Source organism: Pseudopodoces humilis, chromosome 7 (assembly GCF_049639895.1).
Source record: "Pseudopodoces humilis isolate 2021_Gansu_Grassland_sample_001 chromosome 7, ASM4963989v1, whole genome shotgun sequence".
Taxonomy (NCBI): domain Eukaryota; kingdom Metazoa; phylum Chordata; class Aves; order Passeriformes; family Paridae; genus Pseudopodoces; species Pseudopodoces humilis.
In genome coordinates, this window is record NC_142206.1 from 13,199,596 (window position 1) to 13,219,084 (window position 19,489).

At 37.0% G+C, this 19,489-nt stretch overlaps 1 protein-coding gene across 11 annotated transcripts in view; it reads right to left on the reverse strand.

Moving 5' to 3' along the window:
- The window catches only part of SOX6 (SRY-box transcription factor 6), a 372,529-nt gene that overhangs the window by 16,312 nt on the left and 336,728 nt on the right, over window positions 1-19,489 (reverse strand). For 9 of the 11 annotated variants that reach the window (XM_088057366.1, XM_088057365.1, XM_088057364.1 and 6 more), the window contains 2 exons: window positions 17,139-17,247; window positions 612-845 (listed from right to left, as the gene is read on the reverse strand). In XM_088057366.1, the coding sequence (XP_087913492.1) occupies window positions 612-845; window positions 17,139-17,247 (343 nt within the window). The remainder of the gene's footprint in view (window positions 1-611; window positions 846-17,138; window positions 17,248-19,489) is intronic. The other 2 variants (XM_088057369.1, XM_014252011.2) reach the window with 1 other exon arrangement.

The window sequence follows — 19,489 nt, forward strand, 5'->3', positions numbered from 1 at the left end:
TACTTTTTTTAAGTTTATCTCAGTATTTACTCTAGCAAGTCCCATTTTGCATTCAGGTGATTTGTAGTTCAGATGCATTCTAATGAGATCTTGCAAATACTGGGACTTTATTGGGACACACTTTTGCAAGAGATTTCACAAAACATTCCTTTTCAACAATACTATGTTTTAAAGCATGTTGTGACTGCTGTTGAGAATAAAAAGTATTAGGGAAGGGGCTGAAAGGGAAAAGAAAGGGAATGAAAATGAAAACAAGCCATGAATTTTCATTTGTATAAGTTTCAGTAATTCCAGTTTCAGTGAACATCTCCCCCCAAAAAATTATGTCCTAAAATTAGAGAAGTTCACAGAACTGTAGAATGGTTTGAGTTGGAAGGGACCATAGAGATCATACAGTTTCAACCCCACTGCTATGGGCAGAGACACCTTTCACTGGACCAGGTTGCTCAGAGCACCATAAAACATGGCCTTGAACACTTCCAGAGATGGGATATCCACAGCTTCTCAGGCATCCTGTGCCAGAGCCTTGGCACCCTCACAGCAAAGAATTTTTTAAAAATATCTAACCTAAACCTGCCAGCACAGCTTGCTGCCCGTTGCCTCGCACTTACCTAGGATTTTGCTGATGTTGGAGTTGTGCATGTCGGGGAAGGCCTGGAGGATTTTCCGACGCTCATCCTTGGCCCAGACCATGAAGGCGTTCATCGGCCGCTTGATGTGGGGCTCACTGCTGGCACGGCCCCGTGAGTCCCGGTAGACCCGGGCTTCAGCCACCGTGGCCCCTCCTGTTGGCCAACAATAATACTGCTGTAGTTTAGCGGCAGAGCCATTCACTGCTTTACTCCCTGTAACGTCAGGGCAGGAGGAAACAAGATGGATGCAAAACGTTATTACGTGGATTAGGAAAGTGCTTTCAGTGCTGTGCTTATTTTAGCCTCTTTTGCTCTGTCTCTCTCTCTCTGCCACCAGATCTATGTGAGAGAGAGACAACCAGTGGTCTCAGTGTAACTGGCCAGGCTTGCCCATCTGAGATGACCCACCATTAAACTGAAGAAACAAATTGCACTGGTATTTCTCCAACTAAGACATGAAGATTTGATAAATTTTCCATTTGGGGCTTTACAATAAAATACATTCTCTGAATGCTCAACAAAACTCACTTAAAAGTTACATTTGAGAATCCAAACTATTGTAGGCCTGTTGACACAAGCCATTGACAATGACTTTGCTGCTTGAGCAGGGAAGCACATGTCAGACATTTTCAGAAAATAAATTATACAGTGCACCAGGTACATGCTGCCATTTCTATGGATCAGATTATATTTGGAGCTGAACATTTTGAAGTTGCATCTGCTTTGATTGAATTTTAGATGTGCTCTGGAGCATTTGAACCACATATATGTAGTAAAATTGTCCCACTCCAACAGGTACAGGCACTGCACACTGGAGCCTCCAGAGTGGGAGACAAGCACTCCAGCTCCATGCCTGCTGTGCTTTAGTGTATCCCAGTGTCCTGTCTTTATCTGCCATCAATTCAGCTTGTACATGCCAACCCTAACTGTATTTTTGAATGCATCCAGCCCTATTTCTTGACCACAATCAACAAAGCCCCATGAGGGTTTAGAGATCACAGAGATGAGGTGTAGAACTAATTGCTATGGGAGAAACCGATTACCAAGGCATGCCTTTACTGGAAAAAACTTCTGCAATTGTGATGATGTTTTTATATATGGTTCTAGAGTTATACCTTAGCTACAAAAAAGGCAAAAAGTATTACAGTGGAAGAGTGACAGTCTTAGACCTCATCAAACTGGTCATATAATTTAATACCTTGAAAAGGCAAGATCCGTGACAACAAGTTAGTACAGCAATAAACCTAATTTTTTTTTTATAAACTATTATAGCTACCAACATGAATTTATTTGCAAAATAATATAAGATAGTAAGTAAAACAAAATACTGCAGTTTTACTGAATACAGGCACAAGTTTTTAGTTGTGGAAAAATCAATTTTCCTAATTCAGAGTGAAACCATTATATAGGCATACCTTTTAAAAAATTCTATATAAGAAACACATTTGCATGAAAAAGGGGCCCTAAAGTAGAGGATGCATAACTAATATACTACCTTTTTGCCACCAGGTCCACAGTACATTAATTTCATTTAAAATGCACTGACCATACAGGATAAATTGATTTTGCTTTATATGGTGTTGACAGCCATGTTTATTGTGCAGTGAAATGTAGTGTAGTTTCAAGCTGACTATATCCATCAACACAGGGCAATATGCTGACTACTGGGCCAGATGAAGACATACATTACCCCGAGAGCAAAACGCTCATTCACATACAGCAGTGTCTTCTGAGGATCACCCTGGTAATTTATGATGCTTCCAATGCCATTACTTTACAACTGACACCAATTTGGCAATTTGTATACTAACATGCATGCACATAAAAGAAGACAGGTTTGTGGCAAATGTGAGCTGTTTTAACACTGTTCTAAGTTAAGCACCATGCCACAGGTGTTCTGCATTTACAGGAGGCTGTAGTCAGCTTTTTACTGCAAAAGGGAAGAAGAGTTTTACAGAGTGATCTGCAGGTAGAACCAGTTGAGGGGGATGAATGGCTGATTAGGCTCTGTCCATTGTTGCCAGAAGCCTTGAACCACAAACATATCAAAGATACCATATTTTGAGAGAGGAGGTATTTATTTAGAAACTGCATTAAGCTGCAAACATAGTACGTCAACACTGAAGTATTTGAGACAAAGAGCTAGATAGTTTGAGAAAAGTCAAATGTAGCACGTAACAATTGTTCTATCCTTTAAGATAATGTAATAAAAATATATTACTACTAATACGGGCAATTTGGAAGCTGGTGACAAAAACAAATTCTTATTTATGCAAAAGTTTCAATTTTTGATTCAGCTGCTCTACTCACAGCACATGAAAGACATATTTGACTCCATAGGATCTCTTTCCAGCTTTTACTTTCCCAAAGGTACTTAATCACTACAGCTAAGGAAAAGTTTGTCCTTAGCCCTTTCTTACACAATTTTGGACTATTCAATCCTAATGCAGGTAAAGAGTAGTTTTACTAGGAGCAAGATTATACATGCATTTTTAATCTGGATGTAATCTAGATGGAATTAAAAAAAAAAAAAAAGAGAAAAAAAGAAAGAGAAAAAAATAAAAGAAGGCAGGAAACCATCACAAATTAACTGTTTTCATAGAAAGGTTATGTTAGAAAACAATTCTTATTTGGAGTAGTAAATTACAACCATCCCAAGAAGGTCAAGTCTGGCTGCATCTGCTTTATGCAAGTCCATACTTGAAGCACTTGAAAAAGCAGCCAAAGAGTTGATGTTCTTTGAGCTTGATCTCTGGGGAAATATTTGCAAGCTGACCTATAGGCCATCACAATAGCAACTGCAAAATGAACTTCTGCAAATAACTAAAGCAATATAGTCTTCATGGTTTTCTGTCTCAGAACCACAGAATTATATTCAGCATATAAAGCATTACATTAAAATAGTTCTTGTAGCATACGATTCCATGGGGGAAGTCAGAAGATCTCAGTACCTTTTTAGATTAGAAATGAGGTGCTAATGATACAAATACACATGCTCAGTGAGGTTTTACAAGTTGAGACACGTAAGAACAAGCTTTCAAGCTGGTTGTTCTCAGGTGCTTCATCCTGACAAACAGATATTTTGACTTTATTGTGCCCTATAAAAACAATTTCAACAGATTTAACAAAGTATGGAGTTTTTTCCTATTGTGATAATTATAGTTAGTACTGACAGAGGCTCAAATAGATACCTGAAATTTTTAACAAAAATATATATGCAAGTGCAAAGAAGTAGGTGTTTTAAATCTTTCTGGAAATATTTTCAGGAAATTCTAATAACTAATAAACCAAAAATAACAGATAAAATGTAAATGTATTACCAGTGAAGGGCAAGACGAGAAGGAATAGGTAATTGTCTCTCTATGGCAACTAGTTCTCTATCTGCCAGTTACTGTTCCTACTGCAATCACAGGAGGAGGGATTTTCAGAATTAAGGGTCTGGTCAGAATTTAAAATTATTGCAAAAGCAGTTTGGCTGACCTAGTGGCTTAGCTGGCAAAGAACTCTATATTTTGGACTAAAGACAGGAGCTATCCTCAAAGTGACATTTCTGGATGTGTTCACTGCCTTACTTCGTAGATCCTTTGCATTTGCTCAACTTGTCATAACTTTGATGATTTAAGACTAAAAACAGATTAAAGAAGGGTGATCATTTTTTGTGGCTATATGGCAGGCAGCCCCTCTGTGAAAGCTGGATTCCATACTGCTCTAGGGGCAATAATGAGGCAAAGAAGGCCACAGAATAAATCTAAAAATGCTATAGCTTCATGAAAATAGTTTCCAACAATACTTTCATTTCTAAAGAGCTTTCTAATCAAGAACATTAGAAAGATAAAAGAATCTGATCATCAAGAAAGATAAACATCCTCATGTGATATAAATGTTGAGAAACCTAAAATAATAATTGTTACATTGTTTATTTATTTAGCCCTGCCTTTATCTGAGTTTCTTACACTTACTAATGAAATGAATTTTAGGACAAGCGTAATCCCTCAGCATGCTTCCTGAAATCTTGGCCACATTAGGGTTAATCCTAGTGTCTTTACTGGGATGTCGGTTTACCTTCTGTTTTGAACATCATCTACAACAAAACCTGAAATTGGGCCTTTATTGTTACCAGAAAACAAATAGATAGAAATAGTGATACAAAGGAGGAAAAAAAAAGGCTGAGAAAAAGATGAGGAAAAGAGAGAATAGAAGTGACAGCAAAAAGAAAGAGATTTTTATCAGTCACACTGTTACTGCTTAATTACTCTTCACACTATTGCCATTGATTCATGTTTGAAGTGATACATTTCCCCTGACTTACTCCCAATTAATGAGTCTGGCTAATCTAGAGAATACATTGCAGATCATCTTCCATGGACACACACCAAGACAGGATACATAGAAATAAAGACAATCTTTCCATGTTTCTGGTATGAAAATGACTGGCTAGTAGTAAAGGTCCTATCATTAGTTATTCATTAAACTGAGGTGACATATTTGCCTAGTTTGGAAAAGACTGATTGTGACCTCCAAAATGTCTGGCCCTGTCTGTGGTGATACAGCTAGCACTGCAGAGACCAGAACCTGATAAACCTGCAAACAGGAGTTACTCTTTTACTGCAAGAGATGGGTAACTCATAAACATGGAAATGCCATAAAAACAGGGAGAATGGAAAACCAGCTTGGCAGTCCTCTGTGCTGCTCTTAACCTGTGTACAGACAAATGCAGACTCTGTGAAACATATAGCAGTATTTAAAATCAAACAGAAAAATACAAATATGGAAAGAACAGAATGGAAAGAGCAGCTTTGGCAAGCTTAGAACACAAGAGCAGTCATTTAACTACTATTTGGGTTATCAATTTTAGAAAAAGTTACAATAATTACGACTACTTCATTGTAATCTAAGCGACATGTAGCAGTTGTAGAATAACATTTATCTGTTTTGCCCCTTGCCTGCCTCTTATTTCTTCATCCCCAATACCATTCAGATTTTCTCATTCTTTATTACCAGCAAGAGAGGCAATATAAACAGATACCTCATGAGTTATTGTCCTTACTGGCATGTCTTATCATCACTGGCAAAATCCTCACTTGGAAACATGGCTAGGTTTGGAACAGGGGTGACACAAATGTTCTGTTTGTCAGGCAGCTTTTGTTCCAAATGCTAAATAAATATTATTCAGCTGCAATTTGAGCATTGAACACTTCTCACCGGCTGCATGTCAGTGAATGAATGGGGAGAAAAACTGGGAAAGCCACAAGCAATTTGTGAAATACTGCAATATTTAAATGCCCTCTAAAATTTTTCACCTGCAAGGATTCTGAAATGTCCTAAGTAAATACTAAGAGGTGGGAATATACTGTAGCACAGGTTAGCTACATCCAAGCAACACTTCATTATGATGACTTCTTGTTTTCCTGCTAAGAGACTCTGTTCTCTTTAAAACATCAACAAGAACCAACTGGGAATTCCCTAAGGTCAGCTCTGAGGAAATATAAACCTCTAATTCAATAACTCCGCTACTGCACTGAAAAAGGCCTTATTATTGCAACATCCATATGGAGTCAATTGGACATTAATGACTAATCAATCCCTCCCCATTCTATTCTACTTATAGTGTCACAAGCCATGTTTAGATTAGTCCATTTCCTGCTTAGGATCGTTCAAGATGTCTTTTGTTCTTTCAGGGCTGGCCTGATGGAGGCAGCTTAAACAAACACACAACCCAAGTGGTGCAGGAGTTATAAACTGCCATATGTGAATGAACAAAGGGGCCATACTAAAGCCTTTTGTGGTATTTGTTAATGTTTTTCATCTGAGTTTAAAAAGACCTAATGACTTTGTGGAGAGCTGATGCATGTGGCTCGTGGCTTTGCAAAATGAAGGAAATTCTAGCCAGTTATACATCAGCATATATTTTCCAGAGTGCGTTGTTTTCAGTTTTGGTGGCAGCGAGTTTACTTTTTTTAGTACATTTGTTTTACATATGCAAGCAAAATACTTAATCTCAATTAAAACACAGCACCAGTTTTTACAGCCATACTCACAACCTGCATATACATCTTTCCCCAATTGAAAGTCTAAAGCTAAAATTAAGAGTGGAATATCTGCTGCATGTGAAATCAAAGCAACTGTTCTCAGCTCCACCAGCTCGCTCATCAGTGCTTAAAGCTGAATTGTTAGCTGTGCCCTAATAAATACCAAAACAATAATTCTAAATAAGCTGCTAGCACATCCACGCTTCACACAGCCAGCCGTGCCCAAATCTGTGCTATTTAAATGAATTAATACTGCTAAATGCAGCTACTTGTTTGATGGCTTACACAAACAGTTTAGATTTCTTGACCACATTCTATGGCAAAGCAAACCCTCATGGAAACTTTGCATGGACTATGGCTAAAACAATAGAATAATGCTTTAAATTATATGAGATATTAACTGAATTAATTAGGGCTTGAGGCCTGACTTTAGCTCCTGATGGCTGGCATAGTCACATATGTGCATAACATAAGAGTTACTCTGTGAAGATCCACGAAACATCCATAGAGAAACTGGGATGAAGAAGCAGCCTCTACTATAAATTTGGGGAGGTGTTTAAGTGTCATCATATTTTTCAATCATGTGCCACTTGCAGACTTCAAGACCCTTCACAGATAATTAATTAAATGCTAACAACCCCATTCTGACTTCAATGTTATTGATACAAGAGAAATACGAATAATATTTAAGTTGAAAATTTTTCAGCCTAAGTAATGATGCCAGAAGTAAGGGATTGCCAGTCATCAGATCTAACAACAAACTACATTATTCAAGCCATAAATATTGTTGTTGCATCCCTTTGATATGTCATTTCATACTCAGTTGAGGAAAATAGAGGCCCATAGAAAGGAAAATCATGGATGAAACAGCCTGGTCCAAGAGAAAAAATACTAACCATTATTGTTAGGTATATGACCAGATCTATGAATTTGATTTTATTTTTCAGAAAAACACAGCTGGTCTACCAGCTAAGCAATTCTTGTTACTATATTAATCATATTAATCATACTATATTAATCATAAAGAAGAATGCACTAATCTATTTAACATAAAAATGTTTCCATAAAAGTAACAGTATTACTGCTAGTGTAGCTGTTATTCACATCATTTCAAATTTCTTATTACATGAGTGTCACCTAGAACACCCAGAAAACACAACATTAATTTAAAACACAGAGGCTAATTCTGCAGTCTTCAGTCATCCCTAAAAGCTTTTTTGTTGAAAAAGTCCTGTTTGAACAAGGGCCATAGTGATCCATTCATACTTCAGTCAATGCTTTGTTTTGTTTTAAGATGGAGAAATGACAGACAGGAATTAAGGACAGAGAAAGAAGGCAGTCTGACTTCATATTTGATGGATGCATTGCTCAAGGTGTGGCTGAACAGTGTTCATTGCTTGCTCACATGTTCTTTACCAAAACAATGATTTTTAAAAGCTAAAGTACAGTGTTTGTAAGTTACAAGTTTGTAAAAGAGAATTATGTTTAACAATGGGAGAGGGTTTTACAAAACCACCTTCCTCAAATTATATGATTACGTGATTAAGAAATGCAGAATACTTAGCAAAAGATTTTAAAATGTGTTGCAGCCACTGCTTTAGTGATCCATTTCCTGCATTCAATCTTCAATAATGTCACTTTTTGAATGATGCAACATCATTCTTTGTATCAATAAACCGAATTCCTTCCATCCAGTGCTAGCTGTTTCCACTTGTCGTATCAATAATTAGCAAGGAACTGGGACTAGGATATGCATATGCCAATTCTTCTTGCCTTTAACATGGGATGCTGATATTACAACAACTGATAATGTAATTAGTAAGTAATATAACATGAAAAGAGAGAAGCAGAAGCAGCATGATAACAGGAGCTGTTCTGCAGGCTAATTTTTTCAAGTAAGGTACCCCTGGCCATTTGAGATTTGTGAGAAAAACCAGGAAGAAATTTTTACAAATATGGCAACAGCATGTCTCAATATGTGACCACATTTACCTAGTTTGGATAAAAAATATAGTGCTTGCCATGAAATAGGGCTTACATGAAAATTTAAAAATCATTATATTTTTTTTAATTCATCTGAAACCACCCCTGCCAAATTGAAAGCACAATCATTTATTGTTTGCAGAATTTATGAAGATGCTGCAATGCTCACACTACATACTCTTTGGACCACTAATCCCATGAAATTAAATCAAAGTACAAATTAAGGAAATATTTTCCCCTTGCTACCAAGTTCCTCACTAGGTACTTGCTTAGACACTGCATATCTACATGGAAGAAAAGCAAATGATCCTAAACACTTTTCTATTTCTGAGATACTGAGGCTCCTGAAGGAGAAAATGGTTTGCATTTTAGACTTATAAAAATAGACCGTTGTACAAAGAGGGCTTGTTTGAATCTGTACCAATTGCTCATGCTTAGCCAGGATATATGATGTTTTTCCCTTAGTGTATTCATATTTCTGCTCCACTCCCTGTGCTCAAGGATTTAACAAAGAAGGGCAGGATTCCTCCCTCCTTCACTCAGTGTGATATAATGGTGGCTTTCTCCATCAACTGAAAATTCAGTTGTGCCTGGAAATTTTACACTATTTTACGGAGCTCCAAGCTTCTTTTGTCATATTGGAGCACTAGAAAGAAACCTCCAGAGAATCAGGACCATGGAGTGCTTTACACCTGGTGGCTGTACATGAGTGTGAAAAAATGTTTTAAACCACTGAATTACTATATTTAATTTTTCAGTCAGTCCTCCTGAAAAATAGCTACGTATACTAACTGATACTTTCAGCATTTGTGACAATAATTTTCTCATGGGCAAAGATTTTCTGTGTAAAACTGCAGCCTGCGGTTGCTTTTTACAGCCACCTCCTAAATTCCTGAAAATAATGTTTTACTATATAATTGAAATAATGAAAAGCTCTCAGTTATAACTGTGCTAATAGGCAACCCTATGTAAAACTCAGGGCATTGTAAAAGTGGCCAATTGTACAAAATCAAAAATCCTAAGTGTAATTTTTTAAAATAAAGATACTATTCTGTAAGAACCAATTACAGTAGCTTGGTAATGTCAGACAAGAAAGCCTCATATTTAGCAGTAGGAAAAAAAATACCTAAGACAGTAAAAAATCCAAAGTCAACAGTTGTGGAGGATACACAGATTTGTTATTCTGAAAATGAGAAGCACACTATATGTTAAATACTAGTGTCTTGACAGGAATAAGTTTCAATGTTATGGAAAGATCAGTCCACACACTCCCAGCATGGATTTTTCAGTTCCTCCTCTAAAATGTTATGGAGATGTTGGCAACAATGAGATGCTTGAAGTGGTTGCCATCAGAAAAGTGATGGGATGGTTCTTAAAGATGTCTTATTCCTATCCCATCTGCAGGTGTTGAGTTACTCCAGGGCTGAAGCACTAAATCTCATCCAACGCAACTGAAATACCATGCCTAAGCACTTCATCCCAGATTCCTATCTGTTACGAGTTATTCTGGAAAATTTAAGGATATCACTCATGTGTCAGACACAATCAGATTCATTGATGTTAAAAATGGCAACTACAATTAGTGATTATTTTAGCATCTGGACTTATTAATATAATAAGTTATTTTAGCTTTAAATATGGAGATACAATTATTAATTTGGGAAGTTTTGGGTTTGTTTTTTTGTTTTTTTGTTTTGGGGTGGTGTTTTTGCAATCAAAGGTCTATAACAAGAATTCAGGGCAATAAAATTTCCAGTACTTGAGCTTACTCTCTGGATACATTTCTTTGTTTTCAGACAGCTTTCACTGTTTTCTGATTTTCATCTTTCTCCTCTCAACTGCCATAGCAACTATTACAAATATTTATGTGCAACAAATTCTGGCCTGGAGAGGAATTCTTTCCTCCGGTATTTATGAAGCACTGTCAGAAAAGTAGGTGATGCTTTACCCTGCCTGTGCTACCTGCTGTTTACACCTCTGCACAGGAGTGTGTTAAACAAGTCACCTCACAGGTTTGGATCATCTTGGCAGCCTGCCAAGGTTGATCTGCCTGCAAGTGTATGGTTCCCTTTCACCTGCCTCTTCAGCTGCTCAAAGCCAACTTTTTTTAAAGTAGAGAAGAAAACCTCACCTTTTTGTATAAGCAATTATTTGCTACTATGCGTGTATGAGGTTGTTGAGGCTTTGAGCACATGGAAGAGGTGCTCCTTTAATAATACACCTAGTAGGTGTGCAAAACCCAGGCACTGGTCATGATGTCTGCTCTCTTGCCACGGAGGGAGAAAATGACACTTTGACAGATGGACAGAACTTGGTGGCAGTTTTTCCTCAGCCTCATAGATCAGCCTCGTGCTCCCCTTCTATCTTGGTTTTCTCATGTTTCTCCCATATTCTTTCCTCCCTGTCTTTTCCTCACTTAAATCATTCCTCTCCTTCACATGATTCACATTCACTGCTGCTCATGCAATTACAGCTACTCTTTTTTTACCATGCTCTGGCAGCTGGTTAAATAATGGATGATGTCTAACACCATTTCTTTCTCTACCATTTAATTTCCCTTGTTTTTGGGCAGGTAGAATCTCCTGTTTTGCAACAACATTCCTTGCAACATGGCTAGCTCTAGTCAAATTAGAATCAGAAGAGCTAATTTCCTGCACATAAAAAGACTGTTGACTATTAACTGCAGGGAATCTTGGGCTATTCACTGAATTTTTATGTTGGACAACAAATCTATCATCTGAAATGCTGCAGAACTGGGTTCTTAAGCTTACTGATGAATTGGAATGTTTTCTTCTAAAAGATGAGGTCAGCTTGTTCTCCTCCAAGTCTGGATTAAAAAATCAGGTCCAAAAACCTGGCCCAAAATCAGGCTCAGACGAAAAACTGAACTAGAGTTAACATTAAGCTAGGCCTTACTACACTGGAACCAGTCGATTACCAATGGTTATCTAGCTTGCAACTAGCTTGGAAGTTTAGTTTACTTGGAGCATGGGTCAAAGACACCAGGAACACACAGATAAAGCTTAAATATGTGTAATCTCAAACCATGATTTGATATACAGAAAATCACAATCTTTAAACCAAGGAATTTACAAGCTGAAGTAAGAGACAGCAAGCATTGCAAGGAAGGACACAGGCACTAAGGACTCCGACACTAAATAAATTAATTTAAGGGGATGGGCTGGTGCCAAGCCCATGCTGAGGACTGACTTTACAGCTAGGTTTCATAGCAAAAGTTATCCTCTGGGATACTTTGAAAAATCTCATTAGTATAATACAGTGACAAATAAATATACAGATACAAGCAAAATGGATAGACAGATCCCACCATATTACTTAACTGTTTCTATCCTAACTAGCAGACATGTACCTACCTTTCTGGTCCATGATTAGCACACACTGGTAGAATAGTATCAAAGAAAGAAGCAGCAAGTGCTAAACAAAAGGTTTACAGAATCAAGAAAACTACAGTGTGAAAAATGTGAATGCAAACATCAAAACAGGACCCAGAACTCTTTTTGTATGTTTTCCCAAATGGCAAACTGCAAGGCCAAATATTTAATTCACAAGCCCCTGATTCTAAAATATCAACATGAATGAACATGGAACTAAATGTTAAATACTAATAAGGCATTTTCATCTATTTCTATTTGCTTTCTAAAAATTAATTCAGCTTTGCAATGCATCTTATTTTCACTAAGGAAAACCAGATACAGATAAGGTTTTTTTCTTCTACAAAATCCCACTGTGAGATAGTGGCAAAACAATAACATTCAGATATTTTTTTTCTCTGAACCTAGGATCCAATCAAGAAAATTACATTTTAATAGATCCAATTCTTTGGTAGGAATGAAGGTCAGGTTTTGATGGAATTTGAATCTCTAAATATGACCACTGAAGTAAACCACAATGCAACTAAGGTAAAATCAGTAATTGTCAACAAGAGTGTTAGGTCTACCCTGCAGATTTCTATCTACTATAAAATAAAATCTTAACACACTTCCTACAAATTTCCAAAGAATTTGACCACATCCACAAAATCAGAAGGATCCATAAGCACTGAGCACATTTTACAATTCAAAAGAAGCAGAACAATCACCCAAAAGTGAGCATCTGTGAAAGGAAAGCCTTTTTCTAGAGCCTGAACCAAAAACTTATTCACATAATCCAATATTCTCAATAACTGAGAACCAGATACTTTAGTATTTAGTATGCTGAATACTAAACAATTACATAGGTTTCTGATCTTACAGGCTTACCTATGACTCCTGACTACACTCTACACACTCTGGTCAGCTGATGTATGTCAGTCATGCTCAAGAGAGGGTTTAACTATACCTATGTTCAAAGCTGTCTTGGTGCATCCATCCCTGTGTTAGCTATATTTCAGTACTGACAACCCCAAATGTTCAAAATTATGAAGCCACCTACAGGAAGAGTTGTGTCCTTTAAAATATTAATTTTCATGTTTCTGGGGAAAGAAAAATCCTTGTTTAGTTCTCTAATCGGCTGTTTATAATTTTGGATACCAGTCACCAAATGTTTATGAGGCTTTCAAATCAAGTTTTTGAATTTTGCTAACTACAGATGTATCATATATTTTAACATGGCAACTGGGATTTCAGGTAATGACACAAGTGGATAACAGCTGTGGCTTATTCATCAATGGTGTCACAGTAAGTGGCAATGTTTTAAATACAGTATGAGGATGATTTTTAATGCAGATAGCTCAGTCCTTCTGGTGGCTAAAGAAGTAATAGAAGTATTGGTTTATGTCATATTCAATATAAAGCTCTTGCTAATGATTTTCAGACCTCCATTCAGATGACTGTTAGCTCATTATGAGCAACACAAACTTTGAAGACAACTTTGTATCTCTGAAAGTACAACTAGCAACCATTAATTAATCCTACCTTTAATTAATCTTGAAAAGGTTTTCACACACTGGGCAGGGACAATAAGCTAAAAAAAAATTCATATTTGTCTAATTTCTAAGCTTAAAGAATACTTATAATACTTATAATTCATGACTCGGAAAAAAACCCAAAAACCTGTAGTTTCAGCTTCTGGTCAATGAGCTAGTATCACAAGCACTTCTAAAATCACAGGAAAACAAGACTCTGATCATGTCAGACTCAGATCACAGCCATATGTTATAGAAATTATGTAAGGAGTAGAGAGAAATCATTGTTAGATATAAAGGCATTCCATAAAACAGAAGTCTGCTGGTATGTCTTCTAACAAATTACATGAACCTTAAGTGTTGTTTCAAAACTATGGGAATCAGGAGAACTTCCTAGAGCTGGTCTATCTCAAATGCCTGTTGGGATGGACAGACATGCACTGCGTCTCTGCTCACTTCAGTTTCCTGTGGAAATGCACATGTGCAGGTCGGCAGGGAGTGAAACTGCACTTCCAGAGCGCCTTTGCTCTAGACCACTGAGGGGATTAGAATAAAACCCAAACTGCATTTCCCCCAGTTTATGGCCAGCAGTGGGACTAAATTTGGAATCCTTAGCTTAGGAAAAAATCTGCTACACCACTACCCCACCCCTACACCTGCCCCCATTATCCTTTTAAAAGAACACTCTGAAAATTGTTAATATCTTCTCTAAATGTAGTGAATTTCATAACTCTGAAGTCCTTGAATTCTGGTGGTGATAGTAAAACCACCTGGCAGATCTAACAGCCATCCATTCACTGTGTCACAACTGCACAGGCCTCAGAGATCTGGATGTATCTCTGACAAGAAAAGATAGGGCATCAAAAGTTGGCCATCAATATGTTACTTCAGGAATCTTTATTCCTGTTTTATATGTGTACCAGCACACATAAACCACAGAAATATTAGCTAACGATTTCTACAGCAGCCTGGATTCCAACAGTATCTAAAAAAAAAAAAAAAAAAAAAAAAAAAAGGAAGAAAAGATTTAAAGTAAAAATGACAATACAGAAAGGTGTGAAACACATGCAGTCTTTGAAGAACATGACTATGCCTATTAGGAACCTTTGACATTCAGCCAAGATTGTGACTGTGGCAACACAATGAAATGCAACAAGGCATTCTTACAGGAAGTGAAAGAAGAGAAACAAAGCTGGTGAAAGGTCTGGAGCACAAGTCTGATGATGAGAGGCTGATGGAGATGAGGATGTTTAGCCTGGAGAAAAGGAGGCTCAGGGAGGACCTTATCACTCTATAACAACATGAAAGTAGGCTACAGAGAAGTGGGGCTCAGTATTTTTTCGCAAGGAAGAGGCAATAGGACAAGAAGAAATGGCCTCAAATGTGCCAGGGGCGGTTTAGATTTGATATGAAGGAAACCTTTCTTACTGAAAATGTTGAAAAGCATTGGGACATGCTGCCCAGGGAAGCAGCTGAGTCACCACCCCAGAAGGTATTTAGAAGATTCAGCACTCTGGGATATGGATTCATCATGGACTTGGCAGTGCTGCATCAGGCTTGATGATCCTAAGGGTCTTTTCGAAACTAAATGATTCTATTATTCTAAAGAGTAAGCTGTCAAGTTTCAGAGTAACCCAGAGCTGAAGTTTGGAAACACAAAATAATAGGAACACGCATAAAAAACATTGACAAACCCAGAAAGAGCTCTAATAGTTTCACAATAATTAGAAGCTGGGCAGAGTCTGTAGCATGGTACAGTATATCAGAGACCACAGTTTAACTGATGATATTTCAGCAGCACTGTTGCAGTGCACTTCCACTGTAAATTATGTTAGGCTAGAAGTGCCATCTCTTAGCCTGCTTGCCAAATATAAGGGGCAAAACTTAGGTTATATTTTGAATGTCTTTTTCTTTCATCCAGCTAAGATCTAAATTCACCTTGTCTACAACAAGAAGGACAAATAAGCAGCTCAGTTTAGAATTCCTGCCAATGTTTTTTTCAGATCAGCAGTGCTATGCACCCAGAATCTCTTTTCCAGAGATATCTCTTGGCTGCTAAACAAATTCTGGAAATCTGAATCCATTCATGAACTCAAATTTCTAATGTGGAAAGACACCATGCCTCAAAGTGCCCCAGTAGCTCTAGAAAGACATGCACACTGTCCTTAAACTGGCACACATCACTGTAGCTTGGGTTACATATGGCAAAGCTTCTCTCTGCACTATCCAGTAACAGGGGAGGCTGTCAGTGCCACGAGGGGTATCAAGATACTAAATTAAGAACACTAGGAGGAGAATGGATGAATTGAAGGAAATTAGCTAAAGCAACAATGGGGTCAGAGGCCTGATGTCATCTAAACCAGTCACTGTGCATCTGTAAGTAGCCCCTTACAACTTTTCACCCAAACTGACCAAAAAAACCCCATTACTTATAAAACACTCTATATAAATAACTGATTGGTCAAAAAGTGTTTTGGAAAGTCCATGTATCTCCTGATTCCTTTTTTCTAGAAAATAAAGAATCATTGCAAAACATCTGTCTGGAAATTATTTTTTTACCTACATTCTGTTTGTTATTTTTCTGTTTATAGATGATACAACAGTGGCCAGTCAAATTGTATTAAGGATGAATAAACAAAGCTTATAAATAATAGCTCCCTAAAGTTTACTGCTCCTATTCTTTTGATCCAAGAAAAAAAACCAGACTTGGGATCTGTCAGATGTTTGGATGTTAATGGAAAAATTCAGAGGTGTTTTCACCTTCTTAAGCTATAACTAGAATTTCCCCAGCTTAAAAAGGGCAAAATTATTCTCAAACAGAAGTAAATTGAGAGGGAAAAATCCTGCATAATCTGAATAGTATCTGAATAGTACTTAATCTTCTGACAGGTAGGGCTCCTTTATGTGTACATGTGCTCCCCTAATGTACCATAGGATAGAGAGGATCCCAGTGACATCCACTTCCAGAGCATGCATGGTAATCCTGCTAGAGACTCAACTCAGTCCTGATAAACACTGACTTCCACCTGAGGCATGAAAACATATATATATATATATATGTATGTATATAAACTCTTGCTAAAATGAATGTACTGCAGGCTTATATAATGAAAAAGACCTTTTCATACAGAAAAGATGAATTATTTTTCCATTATCATTTGATAGCTGCCTATGAATAGAATTCTGCTTCCTAAGTCTTGAATAGGTGATGCACGATGGGCAGATTTCTGAAAATGCTCTAACCTTCCTCAAAGCTGCTAAACACTACAAAAAATGAGGAATGTATATCCTTCCTGAGATAATTTTCTCAATATCTCCTAAAATTGTATTAAGAATATAAAACGTAAACACTTATTTGGCAGCTGCTTGGGGAAAAGACAGTTGTGTTGCAGAGGCTAAAAGGGCTACACAATCCTTTTCATGTCTCCACACTTTGATATGGACTTACTGAAATCTCACAAATTCAGACAGAAATCAATCGAGTCTTACCCTGGAATGTAGCATAGACAGTACTTATGACACCGGCAGTATTTCAGCCATATCATCCTGTGATGCAGTGTTCAATAACCCATGATCAAAATTGCAACTTACCTTCTGCATCTTCTGGCCTTGTAAGATCGATGACACCAGGGCCAATTTTTCCATCTTCATTGGGTTTCCCTGTTAACTGTGGGCCTAAATTTTCAAACCTTGTTCTTTCCTGGAAAACAACAGAAGGACTCTTAATGCTCCATATAGGATAGTTCTCATTATATGCCAGTGCATATGGGTATGCACCGATACATGCCATATTTTTAAATCTGAACAAATAATGAATGCATCTAATTAGAATTTTAGCTCAGGGACATTTTTTTTCTTTTTTTTTTTACAGATTCTGAATGTTTGCATTTATGAAAATCAGTTTTAAATGTGAAACATATACAGAAACTTTGAGATTATTTTGATCTGCAGTGCCATAATGCATAAACGATTGTACATGCAAATACAAAACACTCTTGGCAGCACACAGTGCTGATCAATGCTGCTCACTTTGCCTTTCCACTTATTTTCCAACTTAAACTGAAAAAGACAATCAACATTTGGGAAACATGAAAATTCAGAAGCTGAAAGAAGAGTTTGTATTGAAATGCACTGGTATTTTAATGAAAAAAAACACTTTTTCCCCACTCTGAGATTTAAGTTTGCATTCATACCTCTGTGAAAACATGTCTGAATTTTATGCAGAGATTTCCAAAGACAAATATTTCAAATAGGAATAATGGAGGACAGCACCAATATTATTTTGTCTAGACATTTAAGTTATACCTCAGTGAAAAGGGAACTTAAGAAGACGAAAAAAGGAAAAAAGAAAAAAAAAAAAAAAAGAAAAAGAATGCCCATTCTCAGAAAAACAGAAAGCTTTTGAGAGCTGGAGACTTCCATAAGAAACCTGGAACCAGAAAGTGGAAACTGAAAAGTCTTTCATATGTTAACCCAGGTCCTCACTCAGCTCCTGGACATGGGCACTATAAAGGCAGTGTAATATTGTCTTCCTCAATAGTGGTCTCCATAGTGCTGTGTATCAGTAGCAAAGTGTTCAATGGTTATCATTAATTTAGCGTTCTCATTTGAAGGAACACAGCATGTTTTCCCTCTTGCCTTGTTGTTACCTCTTCAGATTAAACTTGGCATTATGTTGTACTTGTGAATGAATGAAACCTTGTTGTTCATTACTATGAAACAATATTAAATGTCATGTCAGCTTGAATTTACAGATGTGAAACACCAGCTTTCAGCTCTCTGAACATTTTCTCCATGTTATACTTAATGCATTATGCAGAAGTAGAGTGCTGACTGCTGTTCAGTCTATTGTTCAATGACCTAGTTCGGCGCTGTGCATACTAGACATGAGGAGAAAACATTGTGAGATTTCTCTCCTAAAAGATGGTAGAAACTTGGAAATGTACTTCAGGACAAAACATGGCCTTGACTCCTCATTTGCCCCAGCTCCAACTGCTTCTGCTTTCCAATATTATTATTTTTCTATTGTCATTGTGTTTCAGTCATGAAATCCCATCAGGAAGAGTGAGGAATTGTTTCAATTCCTCATGCTTTCAGTTCCTTCAGCCATGGATTTTTAAAATTATTCTCTGTTTAATTTGCACAGGAAAAGAAAGCTCAATCTGACACTGGATTTGCCACAACATGCAGCTGAGGCATTTCAGGTCCTAAATGCATTTCTAAAGTTTCCTCAGAATCTCCTGCTTGTCAGACAAGTAACTCTGCATTTTATATTTGCTTAATTACCTCACTTGTTTTCTACTGTAAAATCCATGGTTGACGAAGGAGCTTACACACACAAAGGAACTCAAGAGTAAAGAAAGAGTTACAAATAAAATTTGCCTGCAGAAAGGCAGTACAATAGTAGAGGCCCAATGTTTTACTGAAAAATGTTCTGCATTGTAACAATACACTTGAATCATCAGGATGGGATCTGTCTTACGGGTAGAGAGAATGAAAAATAAGTTTATCAAACATACTGTGTTCCATTGCAAAGGGCTGATTTGCAGTTGAGATAAAAACAAAGATCAGTGCTAAGAAAACAGCTTTTGGCACATTTATTTTCTCTTCCAAAATATTTTCACTAAAGGTTTTTCTTAAGGATGTTAATACTGCACCTTCAGTAGTCTTGGAAGAATAGCCTTTAAGTGTGTTTCAGAAAAAAGAAGGAATACCTCTCCACTATAAAAATCAACAGACCTAGCTACATATCAATATGCACATTTGGAATATCTTTCTAGTCATTCATTCTCTTTGATTTTACCAGAAAATATTCTGTTACCAAAAATAAAAAAATAAAAAAAAATAGAAAAAGTTTCTACAAGAATATCAATATTTTGACGTGAAATGAGAGAAGAAAAAATTGCATTATAAGGTTCAGAAACACTAAAATGAAAGCACTT